At 41.8% G+C, this 17,586-nt stretch overlaps 1 protein-coding gene across 3 annotated transcripts in view; it reads right to left on the bottom strand.

The window, feature by feature from the left end:
• Nucleotides 1–349: 349 nt before the first annotated feature.
• Nucleotides 350–17,586, bottom strand: part of LOC133444601 (suppressor of tumorigenicity 7 protein homolog) — an 83,857-nt gene continuing 66,620 nt past the window's right edge. For 2 of the 3 annotated variants that reach the window (XM_061722449.1, XM_061722451.1), the window contains 12 exons: nucleotides 16,454–16,508; nucleotides 16,094–16,209; nucleotides 15,939–16,014; nucleotides 14,264–14,418; nucleotides 14,085–14,182; nucleotides 10,566–10,680; nucleotides 8,329–8,401; nucleotides 6,544–6,646; nucleotides 5,130–5,280; nucleotides 4,244–4,336; nucleotides 3,643–3,785; nucleotides 350–905 (listed from right to left, as the gene is read on the bottom strand). In XM_061722449.1, coding sequence (XP_061578433.1) covers nucleotides 810–905; nucleotides 3,643–3,785; nucleotides 4,244–4,336; nucleotides 5,130–5,280; nucleotides 6,544–6,646; nucleotides 8,329–8,401; nucleotides 10,566–10,680; nucleotides 14,085–14,182; nucleotides 14,264–14,418; nucleotides 15,939–16,014; nucleotides 16,094–16,209; nucleotides 16,454–16,508 — 1,274 coding nt within the window. In that variant the 3' untranslated portion in view covers nucleotides 350–809. The remainder of the gene's footprint in view (nucleotides 906–3,642; nucleotides 3,786–4,243; nucleotides 4,337–5,129; nucleotides 5,281–6,543; nucleotides 6,647–8,328; nucleotides 8,402–10,565; nucleotides 10,681–14,084; nucleotides 14,183–14,263; nucleotides 14,419–15,938; nucleotides 16,015–16,093; nucleotides 16,210–16,453; nucleotides 16,509–17,586) is intronic. The other variant, XM_061722450.1, reaches the window with a different exon arrangement.

Genomic DNA, 17,586 nt, shown 5'->3' with positions numbered 1-17,586 from the left:
AGCCAACCACACGCCGTAGGCACGGCGTCGTTTTGACGCAGAACCATAACTCAGCCTAGGCTGAGTTATTAGGTGTCAGGTTACGTGCAGGTTACGTTCATCTAAAACCAGAGGAGAACTTTACTGTGTGTGCACAGCCAACAGCTGATTGACTGCAGTGGGCGCCGTTCGACAAGTCACCGCGGCGCTACAGACACCCCGGTGTTCATATTTTTTGTCGGATTTGCGCTGATCTCATAAAAAAATATCCCAAAAAAATCCCCAGGACGGAAATCCGTACCCAGTACGGAGAACTTTAATCCATGCATTCAAGGCCTGTTTAAAATAGGGATTAGATCCATAATAGGTCCCTTTAAACCAGCATCTAGAAACGGACCGGCGGCTGATTTAACTCCTTCAGACCTCTCTGTGACCATCTCCATGGCAACCCGTTGACCTGTTAACCCTCACCATCCCGGGCCTCGGTGTCCCATCAGCCCGGCCGTCTCCAGGTTCTGGTTCCGCTCAAATGAAAGTGGCGCGAAGAAGCCGACGTGCAGCGATACACAAAAAGTCCTTTATTGTAATTTTTTTTTCCTTTTTTCACTTTTTTAAATGATCACGTGATCAACAAAAGAACAGCTTGAGAGGACCGGAGGCCCGGAAACTCGCCACCAGAACCGGCAGGCCCGTTCTGGACGTCACCGTCTCAGCTGCTGTCCGCTTGGCACAGAGGCGCCGGCCCGGTTTCAGTCCAGCTGTTTAAGTCCCAGCGGAGCTCGGCTCCGAGTGCCGGCCCGGGTCCGGGTCCGGGTCCGGGTCCGGTCCGGTCAGATGCGGGTCAGCTGGTGCCACAGGCTGGACGGCAGGATGCTCTCCACCTTCTCCATGATGAAGTTGAGCGGAGCGAACAGCGTGCTGAGGAACTGCAGGTGGAGGAGCAGAACCGGGTCAGACCCGGAACAACAGACTATCCAATATTCTATAATCCAGTATTCTACGGAAAATTACATCCATTAATCGAGTAATCGGATAAAACATATTTTTGTTTAGTTAAAGAGCAATTATAAATATACATAAGATGTTAGATGTCAATCGACATTACTAAGACTAAATTATATAATACAGTAGGTTCATGGCTCATTTAAAAACCCTGAACTTACACCAGTTGACCAAATTCACTGCCTTCACTCAAAAAACTAAGGATCTTACCAAGAAATGTTCTTATTTCTAACCTAAAAATGCCATTACGCCTGATAACACACATCACTTAAAAGGTTAGGTGTTTTTCCCACGTGTTTCAATTGAACTTTCATTTGTGTCAAGCAAATTTTAAGTCTTAAAGGAGCATGAGGCTCCTTTTAAGAAATGAGACTCTCTAGCGCCACCCTTCACCACGACGGCCGTCGGGGGTACTGCAGCCAACAGTGAAGCCGGCACGGGAGAACGGGGAGAACGTGCATGCAGCGTCATGTGACGTCACATCCGCAGCCCAGCGCGGGAAATTCAGCCTCAGAATTGCAGCACATTTTGCAGCACACAGCCTGTTCAAGGCAACGGAGAGATACACTAGAGGAATCATTCTTTTTGGTTTGGAACGCTTCATCTGACATTATTACTAGAAAACTTAAAACGTATACGAATTTTTTTCAGAAATCCTGCCTCAATCCTGCCTCATGCTTCTTTAAGCTAAAGTCTTTAAGATTTTGAGTTTTGGCAGTGTTCAAAATAAAATTATGAGACCTGCTGTATTGGAGCATATTTTCCTTTAGTTAAAACTGTAGCGGGAACAGATGTTTAGAGGAACCTATGTATGTACCGGGTTAGAGGGGGAACATATAGGAGAGCAGACCAGATAAATATACAGGACTGTCTCAGAAAATTAGAATATTGTGATTTTCTGTAATGCAATTACAAAAACAAATGTCATACATTCTGGATTCATTACAAATCAACTGAAATATTGCAAGCCTTTTATTATTTTAATATTGCTGATCATGGGTTACAGCTTAAGAAAACTCAAATATCCTATCTCAAAAAATTAGAATATTCTGGGAATCTTAATCTTAAACTGTAAGCCATAATCAGCCATATTAAAATAATAAAAGGCTTGCAATATTTCAGTTGATTTGTAATGAATCCAGAATGTATGACATTTTTGTTTTTTTAATTGCATTACAGAAAATAAAGAACTTTATCACAATATTCAAATTTTCTGAAACAGTCCTGTATAGGAGAACGGACCAGAAGAATATAGAGTGGATTGAAAATAAAAGTTAAGCACTGAGCTACATGTGTCTCCCGACTGCATGTTACAAAAACCAAACTTCCTTTACCTGCGTCAGCGCGCTGTGCCGCATTAAACGTAGTCCGGGTGAAAAACCTGCTTTGAGCTGCAAAATTAAACGATTCCTCGAGGCAGAGAAAATTCCTCCATCATTTTTTGTAATGGAATTATTGGAGGAATCGTTTCAGCCCTACACCAGACGTTCGACCCAAACCCACCCCAACCAAAACCGGAGGATGTCACCGGCCCAGGGAGAGCGGTGCATTGTGGGAACGGCAGAGCCTGCAGGGGAGGCAGGTTCAGATGGGAGATAAGGTCCTGGTACCTGCCGGGTGACGCGTATCTGCTCCAGATCTCTCACTTCAAAGCGTCTGGCTGTGCGGGCGACGGGGGACCGACCCGGGTCAGAACCGACACGTTTACGGATAGAAAACGGATTTGTCTCGGATCAGAGAGACTGAAAACAAAAACAACGAGCCGTCTCGTCAACGGCGCCGAGACCGAAGCCTTTTCTACTCTTCTCTTTCCTGTCGCCTGCTGGCGACCCGGTCTGGAGCCGGACCGGGCCGAGCAGCGCCGCCTGCTGGCCGCTACGGCTCACTACAGGTGGTTCTGGCAGCCCGGTCCAGTTCTAGTCTCAGTCTAGTCTTTGGATCAAACTATCATTTTAGTTTTTATTAGTTTTAGTCACGTTCATTCTCCTTTTAGTCGTGTCAAGTTTCAGTCGACTAAAAGTCTGAGCATTTTAGTCAGAATTGTCCAGGACCATTTTAGTCTAGTTTCAATCAAACCCATTTTACAATTCAAACAAGGTTATCTTATTATTATATTATTGTTACCTTATAGACTCAAGAATACATTCATTCCAGATACAGAAGACTCTAATTTGAGTTTAAAACATATTTATTTTTCCACATTTCTACTCGTCTTTTTCTTTGTCGACGACACATTAGGTTTTCTTTTCCACGTCTATGTAGGAAATTGTATCCAAAGATGTAAAGAGTAAACCAGAGGAAACTACTGAAAACATGGACATTAAGGATCTTTGTTAGAACATTTCGTCTGGTTTTGGTCAACGAAAATTAAGACACATTTTAGCAGAGTTTTTATTTTGTAATCTAAATTTTAGTGTTGTTTTTATTTATCTACGATTTAATTATCGTCACATGACCAGCATTTTCGTTGTGTCTCGTCTCGTCTCGTTTTCCTCAGGTGATAAATGTTCGTTGACGACGATATTTAGTCAGAATTTTTGTTGACAAAAGCGACTTTAGCTGGTGGGACCCGTCGAGGGGACATAAACGAGTATGTGTGTATACAGTATGTGTGCGTGTGTGTGTGTATATATATGTGTGTGTGTGTGTGTATGAACTCACAGCTTTAGCGAACACCCCCATGAGCTCGGGGAACTGGTGCGTGAGCAGGGCCAGCATGGCGGTGAAGGAGCAGAGTCCCGCCGTGAACAGGATGAAGAAGGGCAGCTCCTTCTTGGGGTAAACCGACACCTCGTGGAACACTGCTTCCACACACACACACACACACACACACACACACACACACACACACACACACACACACACACACACACACACACACACACACACACACACACACACACACACACACACACACACACACACACACACACACAAAATGTCAGTCCACCGTACAACAGCCCTATCACCCCCGACCTCGAGGAAGATTTACAGAAACTTCAGAGACGATAAAACAAGTCGCTCAGCAGCAACGAAGACGTCTGATCAGCTGTATATGTGTGTGTGAGAATGTGTGTGTGTGTGTGTGTATGTGAGAGTGTGTGTGTATGTATATGTGTGTATTTGTGTATGTATGCATGTGTTAGTGTGTATGAATATGTCTGTTTATATACGTGTGAGTGTGTATGCGTGTGTGTATGTATGTTTGTATGAGTGTGTGTATGTGTGTGTATATAGGTGTGTGTGTCGGGGCGTCTCTTACTGGGTAGCAGCTCTCGGTCTGCCGTCTCCGTGCAGATGGGATACGGGTAGAACAGGTGACCTTTCTCCAGCGGATACGGGATCATCCTGAACGCTGAAACACAAACAACGTTCACTGACGGCTCAACTATGGGCTCAAATGAATGCCATAAATATTTTGCATCTGTAAATAAACTTTGTACTTGTAGAAATATTTTGTGCGTGTGCAAAAAATATTTGTACTTGCAAAAAATATTTGTACTTGTACAAAGCTACAAACTTTTTTATAAAAGCTACAAACTTTTTTTACAACTACGAATTACGGCGAATTATAGCACTGTTTTGACGTGCCAATAATAAGAGCCAATCAGCGATCTTTGGCACGGGTTTCAAAGTGTTTCTGGAGAGCCAATCAGCACATTGCATCGCCTACTGACGTCGCCGCCATATTGAATGTGGCAAGACTGGGCTGCAAACTAATACAAGTAAATTGACTTATTTTCATAAAGCACCTTTCTACAAATAAATTTACGTTTTACGTCTCATTTATTCATTCACACACGCACTAATATACTTGGGAAACAGTTAGGCACCCAATATAATATATTTAATTTTCTCAGACGGCAAAAAGAACTTTATTGATCCCACATAGGAGTACCGTAATTAGTACAAATATTTTTGCAAGTACAAATATTTTTTGCACAAAATATTTCTACAAGTACAAAGTTTATTTACAGATGCAAAATATTTATGGCATTAATTTGAGCCCATACTCAACGGGACGGACTCGTGTATGTGTGTGTGTACGTGAGTGTTTTGCATGTGTGTGTATGTGTGCGTGTGTGTGTGTGTGTGTGCGTGTATGTGTGTATGTGTGTGTGTGTGTGCGTGCGTGTGCGTGTACTCACTGCCCTCCCACGTGCAGTGCAGCAGGTTGAGCGCCCCCTCCACCCTCTTCCAGTGCTGCAGGTGGAAGAAGGCGTAGGCGATGGCCTCGCTGTCGCCTCTCTTCAGAATGTGTTCTGGAGGAAGAATCAGACTCTTCATCTCCAGCAAATACTGAGGAGGAGGAGGAGGAGCAGAGAGGAGCACCGTGATGAAGCAGCACACAACTTCCCTGAGCAGTCTGAACATGAATGCTGGATCTGGAGGATCCCTTAACTTAGCCATTCGGGGGGTTTAACCCTTTATGACCGGCTGCAGCGCCAGCGCTCCCGTTTGCATATTGATTTTCCAAATGTACAATTACAACCAAATAAAACAGAGCAATAATTCTTTTTGCATGTTAAACAGGAAGAGTTTACCTACATATCCTGCATTTAGTCCCAGAGTTTTAATCCATTAAATCATTTGGAAAAAGCACATAATAATCCAGTAAAATTGCATAAATCTTCATAATTGACATGGCGAGTTATTTATTGATCCGGTACGTGTTCACAGCTCGTCCTACGTTGACGTACGTCGACACCTACATCATCACGTCGTCAGCGTGTCGTCGGGTTGGATTTTTTCACGCCACTTCCCACGAAAAGGGAGGTGACGTCATTACCCCGGGAAACCAGTCGGTTCTTTTTATCAGAGATTTTCACGAAAAATCACTCAGCAAAAACCCAAACACACATATTATGGAAACGCTTTACCGTGACGAAGTTTTGCAGCCGATTTCAGAGCCGGATGAAGACGCGATATCTAAACGTGATATATTAAATTATATATCTCAAACTCTAAAGTATGAATTAATTCCAGATACATTTCCTGTGGTCTGAAAGGCTTCTGTGTTACTTTTTCTAGCAGTGGGATTTCTGTATTTAGAAAAATGTGTAAAATTAAAAGACGATTTCATTTTTTTGGTAGTTATTTGCACTTTTTAGCAATTTATTTAGTTAGTATGGACTTGTGCCATACAGATTATTAAAGATTGGCTTATATGGGTTGTTTTGTTTTCCATATAATGGCAGTATAGCACATAAACATGTAAAACTATGCTTAGGGGGACTTGTTCTCTGGTAGTTCAGAAAGGGTTAAACTTAAAACCTGCGTCTTTCAGGTGTTTAAGGCTCTGAACTCTAAAACCTCTAACTGATATAAACGTCTCTAAATGTAAAACTGTTGGGGGGGTTCTACCAGTCGACCCCGTCAGCATCTTTGCGCCCCCCTGTGGTGGAGCAGCTGAGCTGCAGGCGTTTGCACGAGGAACGACTCGCTGGGTTCCAGTGATTGACAATGACACTGAATCTCCACCGACCACGCGCCCGCATCACTCAGCCATCATCCAATCAGAATCCTGCGTGTGTATGTGATGAAACCTGCGGTTGGACTCACTTTGGGCACGTGGGGGTTGAACTCCACCGCTCTGTGGATGGCTTCTACTGCGTTCATCTCTGCTGTGCTCAGCCCCCTCCTGGACGCCGCCTCTGGAGAAAACCTGCACAAACACGGACACACACATCAGCTGCTGGCAGGGTTTGACCCCAGTCTGACCCCAGTTTGACCTCAGTCTGACCCCAGTTTGACCCCAGTCTGACCTCAATTTGACCCCAGTTTGACCCCAGTCTGACCTCAGTTTGACCCCATTCTGACCTCAGTTTGACCCCAGTCTGACCCCAGTCTGACCTCAGTTTGACCCCAGTCTGACCTCAGTCTGACCCCAGTCTGACCCCAGTCTGACCTCAGTCTGACCCCAGTCTGACCCCAGTTTAACCTCAGTTTGACCCCAGTTTGACCCCAGTCTGACCCCAGTCTGACCCCAGTCTGACCTCAGTTTGACCCCATTCTGACCTCAGTTTGACCCCAGTCTGACCCCAGTCTGACCTCAGTTTGACCCCAGTCTGACCTCAGTTTGACCCCAGTCTGACCCCAGTCTGACCCCAGTTTGACCCCAGTCTGACCTCAGTCTTAGTCTACTCTGGATTCACTCCGGGTTCTGCACTAATTCATATTTCATAACAACAAAACTATCGCAGGTGCCGGTCCTTATATAATTATACATTCTGTTGCTGTTTCTTGGCTATTTTGGGATATTTTATTGTATGATAGATGGATGGATGGATGGATGATAGATGGATGGATGGATGGATGATGGATGGATGGATGATAGATGGATGGATGGATGATAGATGGATAGATGATAGATGGATGGATGGATGATAGATGGATAGATGATAGATGGATGGATGGATGATAGATGGATGGATGATGGATGGATGATGGATGGATGGATGGATGGATGATAGATGGATAGATGATAGATGGATGGATGGATGGATGATAGTTCGATGGATGATAGATGGATGGATGATAGAAGATAGATGGATGGATGGATGATAGATGGATAGATGATAGATGGATGGATGATAGATGGATGGATGATGGATGGATGGATGGATGATGGATGGATGGATGGATGGATGGAAGATGGATGAATAGATGCTTCATATTCATATACTGTATTTATATATTTTTTACGTTATTAATCTATCTTTTGTCTTTAGTCTTCGTCTTGAGTTTTGTCCTTTAGTTTGTAGTATTTGTACTGTCTTGGTTTATTTTTGGTCTTATTCTGTTTTTATCTTGCCTGCTTCTTGCATTGTTGCATCATTACTCCATTGACCAATGTTACTGTCATGTTGTTGTTTTTATTTGAAAATTCCAATAAACAGATTGTGGAAAAAAAAAAAAGAATAGATGCTTCATCACCTTGCATCTCCATATAAGAACATCTTTAAGAGGAATGAGCAAAGAGGTAAAAGCGTTCAAGTTCCTAGTTTATGGTTTTTGTGCCTGAAATATGAGATTTGGTGTAAATTACCAAAATAAATGAAGGTGATGAAGGAAATAAAAGTTTGGATCACGACCTTAACATTCTACAAAAACAGATCTATGATGTTTGTTTCAATGACTTTAGTCGTGAGTTTTGACGTACAAAGACATTTGCGGTCAAACGGAGACCTGATTCTCCAGCGTTTCTAAGCGGCTGCAGCGTTCTAGCGAAGCTTCAGCCGAGCGACTTCCTCACACACAGAAACACACACTTCTCCCCGCCCGCCCCGGCAGCCCCGAGGCCAGATCTCCCTCAGTCATGAGGAACCGCTGAGACGCCATACTCACTTGTCTGACACCGCCCTGGCTTTGAGCAAGGCTGCTGTGTAGCATATTGTTGCAGATTTGGGTAAACTAATATCTGTGGAGGACAAGAAAAGAAGGAGGGAGGGCTGTTAGACGGAGGGGGTAGAAGTTTGAGACTCCAGGTTTTAGTTGGAGGAGACGAGCGTCGGCAGTGACGACTTCAGGTTTCAGGATTTATCCAAACAGACGTAACACGTCAACATAAACCTGCGGCTCAAGTACGAAACCATGACAACAGGCTTTTTACACGGAGATAAACACTGAAATATCGTCATAATCCAGACTTTAGTTACATCGATCTTGTATAACGTGTTTACGTTCACATCTCGTTACTGGTGCTGTATTTTAGTCCTCATTTAAACTCTGACCTTTAGTGGTGCATTTCTGGCCGTATTTCTGATTCTAGTACAGGTTTGTAAAGTCTGGTTCCTGTGGGCGTGGCTTTAACGTTCAGGGGGCGGGGTCAACACATGCAGAGGACGACCGCTCTGGATGCTGCTGGACAGACCTGCAACCAAGTCCGTACGTTCAGGGTCTGCTAAGTCTGCGTGAGGACGGTCGAACCATCAGAGCCTGATTGGACGAATGAATAACTCATCAGCAGCCGGCAGAGTCAGAGGTCAGAGGTCAACCGGCCGGACTAGTCTCAACAGAACAGAACTTCCAACGTGTCTGCAGTGAATCACTGGCTGCGTCCGAAATTGCATACTTCCACCCTAATGAGTAGCAAAATGAGTATGCAAATTTTTTTAGTGCGTGCGTCCGAAACATTAGAACGTACTCAATAGTAGCTCTATCCATACTCATTCCAGAGAATTTTATGAGTGTGGATTGATGGACACTAGCCGAGCAGAAACTTCCCACAATGCAATGCAGCAGCGTTTGGTTGCTAAGCGATACGTATAGTCATAAGTATACAGGACTGTCTCAGAAAATTAGAAAATTGTGATAAAGTTCTTTTTCTGTAATACAATTAAAAAAACAAAAAATTCATACATTCTGGATTCATTAAAAATCAACTGAAATATTGCAAGCCTTTTATTATTTTAATATTGCTGATTATGGCTTACAGTTTAAGATTAAGATTCCCAGAATATTCTAATTTTTTGAGATAGAATATTTGAGTTTTCTTAAGCTGTAAACCATGATCAGCAATATTAAAATAATAAAAGGCTTGCACTATTTCAGTTGATTTGTAATGAATCCAGAATGTATGACAATTTTGTTTTTGTAATTGCATTACAGGAAATCACAATATTCTAATTTTCTGAGACAGTCCTGTAATATTAGGTATAATATTATTATTATATAATATTCATATTATAATATTCGTATGTAATATTATTATATAATATTAATATTATAATATTCGTATATTATATAATGTCATCTTATTTCGGCCAGAATAAACGGGAAAGAGCAGAGCGGAGCTGCTACTGCTGCTGTGACACGTCACTTCCTGACGTGACGTGTGCGCTCTTAGTAAGTCCGAATTAATGCAAACTACTGATATTTACTCAAAAGTGTGCCAAATTTAAGTATACTTTTTAGTATATACTGTTTAGTATGGCATTTCGGACGCACCGACTGCTGTCAGGTTCATTCGTGGTTCTGGAGTCGTCACAGATGCCCCCGCCTCATTGTGATTGGTCCGGTACGTTCCGTACCGAAGGGAAATACTGTGAATGTGAGGGTACCGGACCCGTTTTGGAAGGTTTCGTAAGGTTCAAACGTACCATTTCTGTCTCTGTAACCATCCATCGTCATTGACGGGTCACTGATTCCTCAACGGGACGGTTTTTGAACATAAAAACACTCTCACTTTCAGGTCTCTGAAGCTGACGGTTTATTGAGTAGAGTTTTGTTTTAATTAGCTGAAGCGGTTCAACAGATCTTGTGTTAATCTGGAGGAACTCTTGCAACGTGAAAGTGCCGCTCCACACGAACCGTGTGCCGCACCGGGCCATCAGAGCCTCCAGCAGAATTACCTTCATTAAATCTTACAGGGAAACGTAGGAACACGCCTCCTGATGACTCTCATTAATTCCTAAATTTAAAACCAATGAAACCGACGGAGCGTAAAATGAACGGCTGCGGCGCCGGAGGGGAAGCTCGCCTCCCGGACGAGGCGGTTCGAGCGCGCGGCCGCCTGACGGCTAAAAAGCGGGTCTGTTTTACGGGCCGAGGTGAGAGACGGCGGACCGGCTCACGCTCCTCACCGTCGTACTTGGCCAGAACCGCCTGGACGTCGGCGTAGTTCTGGAGCTCCAGCAGCGACTCCAGCAGGTTCTCGTGGATGTTGAACATACTGAGGAGAGGGAACTCCTTCATTAACTGGAAAACACACAGCTGTTGTTATATGTGATACCGGGCAGGGGGCGACACAGTCAGCAGACAGAAGCTGTGAGTTAGTGTCAGGTAAAAACACACAAAACCTTTATTTCATGATGTCAAATGTGCTGCAGCCGCGGCCCGAGGTTCTGGCACTGAAACAAGTTTTCTTGCACATTTTTCTGCAGCTTCAGTATTCTAAAATCGTTATTTTTTTCAGGCGTTTCCATGGTAACGGAGAACATTTATAAGAGTAAAGATCTGATTTGTGTTTTGTTTGTTCAAAAAAAAAAAAAATCAAACATCACATTTACCGTATTTTCCGGAGTACAAGTGGCACCAGCCATAAAATCCATAATAAACAAGGAAAAAACATATATAAGTCGCACTGGAGTATAAGTCGCATTTTTGGGGGAAATTTATTTTATCAAATCCACCGCCAAGAACAGACATGTCATCTTGAAAGGCCATTTAAAATAAAAATAGAATAGAGGCAACAACAGGCTGAATAATTGTACAGTTTGCTTACGTTACATGACACAACTGAGAACGTGCCTGGTATGTTAACATAACATATTAAGAGTTATTCAGATAACTATAGCATAAATAACATGCTATAAAGTTTACCAAACCTTCCGTGTCTCTCCAAATAACTTAAATACAAGGAAATCTTCAGAACACATTAGAGCTTCATGATGTGGTCTCCCTGGGAGAGTTCAAAGCTCTGATAAAAAACTGTGTTACTGAAGAGTGCAATTTCTATCTCTAAACTGGACTTTGTTGTATGTGTCTGTTGTTCTTTGTCTGTTTATAACATGTTTTTGTATTTTTTTAATCATTTTTGTAACTCTGTAAAGGTGCGCTATCTTGGCCAAGTCTCCCTCGAAAGAGAAATTTGAATCTCAGGGTTAAATAAAGGTTAAATAAAATAAATTAAAAAAAGTAAAAAAAAATCCTTGGTGTCACTTTTAAACAACTCCGCTAACTCAGCCTTACGTCAGACTCATCGTCAGTTGCAGGGGAAATGTATTTTCTAAAATCCAACACCAAGAACAGACTTATCATCTTGAAAGGCCATTTAAAATAAAAATAGAATCGCGGCAACAACAGGCTGAATAATTGTACACAACTGAGAACGTGCCTGGTATTTTAACATAATATATTAATAGTTATTCAGATAACTATAGCATAATTAACATGCTAAAAAGTTTAGCAAACCATCCATGTCTCTCCAAATAACTAAAATCCAATGTAATCTTCGTCCTCTGTGTCACTTTTAAACAACTCTGCTAACTCCGGAGGTAGAAGATGCGGCGCTTCCTCTTCTACGTCGCTTACGTCAGACTCATCGTCAGTTGCAGTTCTTCCTCTTGTGGTTTAGTGTGAAAATAACATGTGAAATTATAAACCGGTAATAATGCGTTAATAATTTCACACATAAGTCGCTCCGGAGAATAAGTGGCACCCCCGGCCAAACTATGAAGAAAAATGCGACTTATAGTCTGGAAAATACAGTAATTCTTTTTTTGCGTTGGCAAGATTTTCTGCGCGAGGATTCCCAATGAAATCCATGCAGTCTCTGAACATGAGACCCCTGGTCTTTCCTAAGAAATGAACTGCTGTAATAATAATCATTATTATTATTATTATTATTATTATTATTATTATTACTATTATTATTATTATTATTATTAAAGCAGCCACACAGAGCAAGGGAAAGCCATTGACAGCTTTAATTAAAGGTAGGGGTGTAACAATATATCGTGCCACGAAATTTCGCGATACAAAAACGTCACGATACGTGTCGTGGAGGTGACAACCTGTATCGCGATATTGGGTTATTAATATTAATCTATTGTGTTGACTAGAAACGCGCATCCGATCGCAGCCGCGACCGCGCGGACCAAAATCTTGCTCCGCTCAGAACAAAAAGTAGTCCCGTTTTGCGGTCCTGTTTTGAGCTCTGAACCTTTACTTATGTAAGTCTGGTGTAGAGTTAAGCCTTACCTTATTAAATTAAACCTTTTTGGGGTCGTGAGTAGGATAAACACGGGAAAACTTCTGCGTGAGTTTGCGTGTACTTCAATGTCCGCTCAACAGCGTAGGATTTAAGAACATCAACACAGCACCTAGTGCCGTATCACTCCGCCCAATCTTAAACATATTAACAACTACAGATAAACTGACTAGTGTCATTATAGTCCCTGATTTACAGAATATAAAGAATATATTTATAAAATAATGAACCCTGAATTACCAAACTAACCTTCTTAACAAAAATAAATCTCCTCTTACACTTATAAGGTGAGCAGGAATCAATCTTTTTTATGATGTAAAATTGTATGTATTTATTTACTTGAATTTATTTATTCAATTTTAGTTGTTAAATTTCTGGAAAAGAAAAAAGTCAAATCATACACGAGAGAAACTATTCAGTTTGTGGCAAAATATTTGTACTTGTATGAAACTGAAGATGCATAATGCAAACCTGAATTTACTTTTAGTTCAGTTTGTGGAAAATGGTTGTTTTGGCTTTATCTTTAAAACTTAAACAGTTATAAAGCATTACAAACTGTAACAATACGACAAACACACAGCATTGTTTTGTAGTATGTGTCTTTCAAATAAAAGACAATTTTTTCCAGTCATATATTCCTCTATCAAGGTTGTTAAAAAAATACTGCTATAATATCGTATCGTATCGTTATCGTGACCTCAATATCGTGTATCGTACCGTATCGTGAGATTAGTGTATCGTTACACCCCTAATTAAAGGCCATGTTTTAATATGCTGGTTTTTAGACATTAAGGGCTAATTTATGCTGACAAATGTTTCGGCCAGTGTGTTGTTCCAAGTCTCCTTTTTCGTCCCCAAAGTTGTAACGATATAGAAGTAATGGGTTGTGTTTTGATGGATTTGGTAGAGTTTAAATGCTGTTTGAGGTGCTGCCCGACTCCCAGTTGCAGTTCGCCCTCTTGCGATTTAGTATGAAAATAACATGTGAAATGATAAACCGGTAATAATGTGTTAATAATTTCACACATAAGTCGCTCCAGAGTACAAGTCGCACCCCCGGCCAAACCATAAACGCGACTTATAGTCCGGAAAATATGGTACTGCTGAACCTGTGATGTAATGTGGACGTGTGGTGGTGCGATAGGGTGGGGTTGTGTTGAAATATATTGAAATTTTGGTTTAAAATGATGACTGCTGCAGCAACAGCAGAAGATAAACGCCTTTTGGACTCATTATTCAGTTAGAAAGACAGATTAGCATCTCAGGAATTCAGTCACTTAAAATTGTGTTTTGGTGGTCGAGACTGAAGCAGGAAAACTTCTTTATATTCACCGCCAAAACCTCTGGCCGCGGTGGAACAGGTGATCTCTGCCGGCGGGGTGTTACTTACATCTCTCATCATTTTAACTGCCTCTCGTGTCCGGCCCAGCTTTCTGGAGCACATGGCCAGCCTCCTCTTTATATACACCAGCACGTTGGTGTCTCTTCCTGGCGGAGAGAGCAGACGGCGTGGTTAGACTCGGGCGGCGTCGCGGTCGCCCCGGTGACGGTGGGGGGGGCGGTACTCACTGTGCTGGGCTTCGTACTGTGTACCGTGGTGCTGCAGCTGCTGGCTGCGGCGGTAGCAGCCCTCGCCAGCCTTCAGCGCCTGTTTAAATAGCCGCTCCGCCTCCATGATGGTGGTGGCCTCCTCCTCGGCCAGGAGGATGTACGCCGTCGCGCAGCTGCAGGAGGAGAAGACCAGACACGTCAGATCCCACTGCGTTTGGGGACGACTGGACGCAGCAAGCGGCTTGTGTGTTCAGAAGCAGCTGACGGAGCAGCGATCAAAGACAACCTTGGAGCTCCTCGCCGCTCGCTTTGATGCCACAAAAGCTTCTAAATATAACGAGAGGAGCGTGTTTCTTCCTCTCAAACTTTCTTCCAAATGAAACTGTAGATTGTCTTTCAGCTACAGTACATCAGTTATACTGAATTAGAAGTGACAGTTTTGCTACCTAGGGTGTCTACAGGTTTGAACAAGTTAAATTTAAGACTTTTTAATACCATTTCCTAACCAAATTTAAGATAAAAAAAAACAAGTCACAAGCTTTGAATCCAATGTCCAGAGAAACTGGAATTTTCGAGCCATTTGTCGCTAAATTTACATTTACCCATATTTGCTTGCCTCGTCTCAAGATTACGCCGACTAAGAAATCCAGCGATGAGCTCGAGGTTGCCAGATCTAACAGGTTCCAGCCCAAACGTGATGTAAAACCCGCCGAAATAATGAAAAACCAGCCCAAATCATACATTCTCTATGTTAAAACCGCCAATTATTAAATGCATAATACATCTCAAGTCATAAGCAAATCAAGCCAAAAAAGGTTCAGGCTCCAAATAAAGTGTACAATTAAATTGACTGAGTTTATTGTGTAAGTTTTTACTTTTCTCTGCTATAATGGAAACTTTTTTGTTAATAATTTCTCCCAAATATTTAGTAAAAAGCAGGAAAAGTCCTATTTTTTTCAGCCTAATTGGGCTGAAACTCGCCCAACCTGGCAACACTGACTGAGGCATCTAACAACTAGTAAATAGATTTATTTCTGCTCAAAAACAATTAAATAAACTTTTCCTTTTCAAAGTGTAAGAAAACTTTTTAATGATGACCGGATAAAATCCCTCTAAAATTAATTAAGTTTTTAAAATTCTTTATTTAGGTATGGCAGTACATATCGCAAAGTAAAAGCAGTAATATTCTTATCCGCCATCCAGTTTTTTTTATTTTAAGTAAACATATTAAGAGATAAGAAAAGGAAAAAACAAAAACTACAAAGAACTCTATACAATTTGGGAGAGACAGACTATAAACATAAAACCTCCATACAGAAGAAAAATAACATGATTCTCAGTTGGATGGAGAGGGTGGAGAATGAGATAATAATAAAGATAATGATATGATGGTATTGGTTTATTTTTAATATTTTGTTCAAAGTGGCTACGCATCTGGAGATAGCTATAAAAGTCAGATTTTCCAAGGTAGTATTCTTTTTTTAAGCTTTCAAAATCTTTTAATTGTTTTATTAAGGCTTTTTAAGGACCTGCGGCCGCCTTGGCTACCATAAAGATGTAGAACATCATAATTATTCATGTTTTTTTTTGTGACATTAACTTTTCAACAGTTTATATTCAACTTTTCTTTATCTTTATGGAGACTTCCATCGTTTCTGAGGTGAAGCAGAGACAGTAAAAGATTCAGACTCACTCTTCCAGCTCCAGGGCGTCGTGTGCTGCTGAGATTCGAGCCTGTGGGTTCCTTTCCCTCCACGCCTTCTGCATGACTGGAACCAAACAGAAACGTAGGTCAGTACCTGAGCAGGTGAACAGACACCGCTATGTGCTGCATGTGTCGTCTCTTACTGGCGTCTGCGGGCCGCAGGTGGTCCGAGTCGCAGGTGAAGAAGGTTTGGTGGTCCTGCGCCGACAGGTTCATGTCGTAGTAGGTCAGCGGCTCTCGACCCGTTACCCACGTATAACTGGACACCAGCAAAAACAACAGGAGTGAATTCATACCAGCGGCTCCAAAACAACAATGAGTGAGAAACAAAGAGTGGAACGTTATAGGAATCAACGTACAAGACAGATGAGTGTATTAAAGAAAGCTGAAGACAAATGAAGAGAGAGGAAGCTGAACTTTAGAAGGACTACAAAGACACACAGGACCAAAGAGAAGTGAAGAAGAAGATGAGTTTCACCTTCAGCTCTGCTGGAGTCACTCACCGATTATATTCAGCTCCACGAAATAAGTTGAGCGGATTTCTCCACACTTTACATTCTGCAGCAGGAAAAGAGAGACAGAGAGAGAAGAACAGTGTCGGTGAGTGCCGGCGGCAAAGTCAGCTCATGCTCCTTCCAGCGGGCCGAGGAATCAGAGCGTCGCAGACACGGGAAACGCCTGATTCCTCAAAGACTCGTTTAAATAAAAAATACATTTAAACTTCACATTTCGCACGGGTTCTTTTTTTTTTACTTTATTTTTTATTGAAGAAAAACACAGACATTCCTTGACAACATCACAGAATATATATGAAGGCATTCAAGACAGTAACAAAATGGGGCCAGTGGGGTCTAGAAAGTTGAATAAAAATGATAAATGATAAATATGAATGAGATATTCCGCGTAGCCCGGATTCTCCTCAGTTGGAGAGGTGCCTTGCAATAGGTGGCATCTCCTCTCAAAAACATCAGACCTTAATTGTAATGGAGCAGTGAAAGCCTCTATTCCATACACCTCCCTTAGCTTCTGTTTCCACTGTAGGTGGCTGTGGATTCAACCACTTTATTGTGACCATTTTCCTAGCAGTCATCAAGAGTATATGTAGCAAGTGCTCTTGGTCTCTTGTGTAAATGCCTTCAGGAGTCCGATCGAAAAAAGAAGCTGACTTGGGGTGAATAGTATATTAATTCCCATAACTTTATCTGCACAGGTTCTTTTAAATGTGACAACGTGCTACACGCATGTGTCCCTTATGAAGCGGAAAAAGACGGTGTTTTCTAACGTGCGAGAAGAGTTTAGCTGCACAGACGGCCCGGGACTGACAACAGTGACGGTGACAAAACTCAGCAAAGCAAAAGTTATAAGAGGAAGAGAAGAAGATGTCGAAGGTGTGGGATTATTTCAAATTAAAAATAAATAAAAACTATATAAAAATATTGAAAAGCCCCGGTCCACATGGTGTAAGACTCTTCGGTCCACACCAAAGCATTTCTGTTGGTTCTGAATGTGAAGTTCACAATTTAAATGCAGTGTTTAAGAATAGTTTTTATTTTTGATTATGTTCATTATTTTTTTAATGTTTCAGGAAATGTTAAGTTTAAAATAATTTTATTTAATTTTATTGGAAAATTTAACA

Source organism: Cololabis saira, chromosome 5, assembly GCF_033807715.1.
Source record: "Cololabis saira isolate AMF1-May2022 chromosome 5, fColSai1.1, whole genome shotgun sequence".
Taxonomy (NCBI): Eukaryota; Metazoa; Chordata; class Actinopteri; order Beloniformes; family Belonidae; genus Cololabis; species Cololabis saira.
The sequence above is the reverse complement of the archived record's forward strand: the minus strand, read 5'-3'. Positions and strand labels throughout refer to the sequence as shown.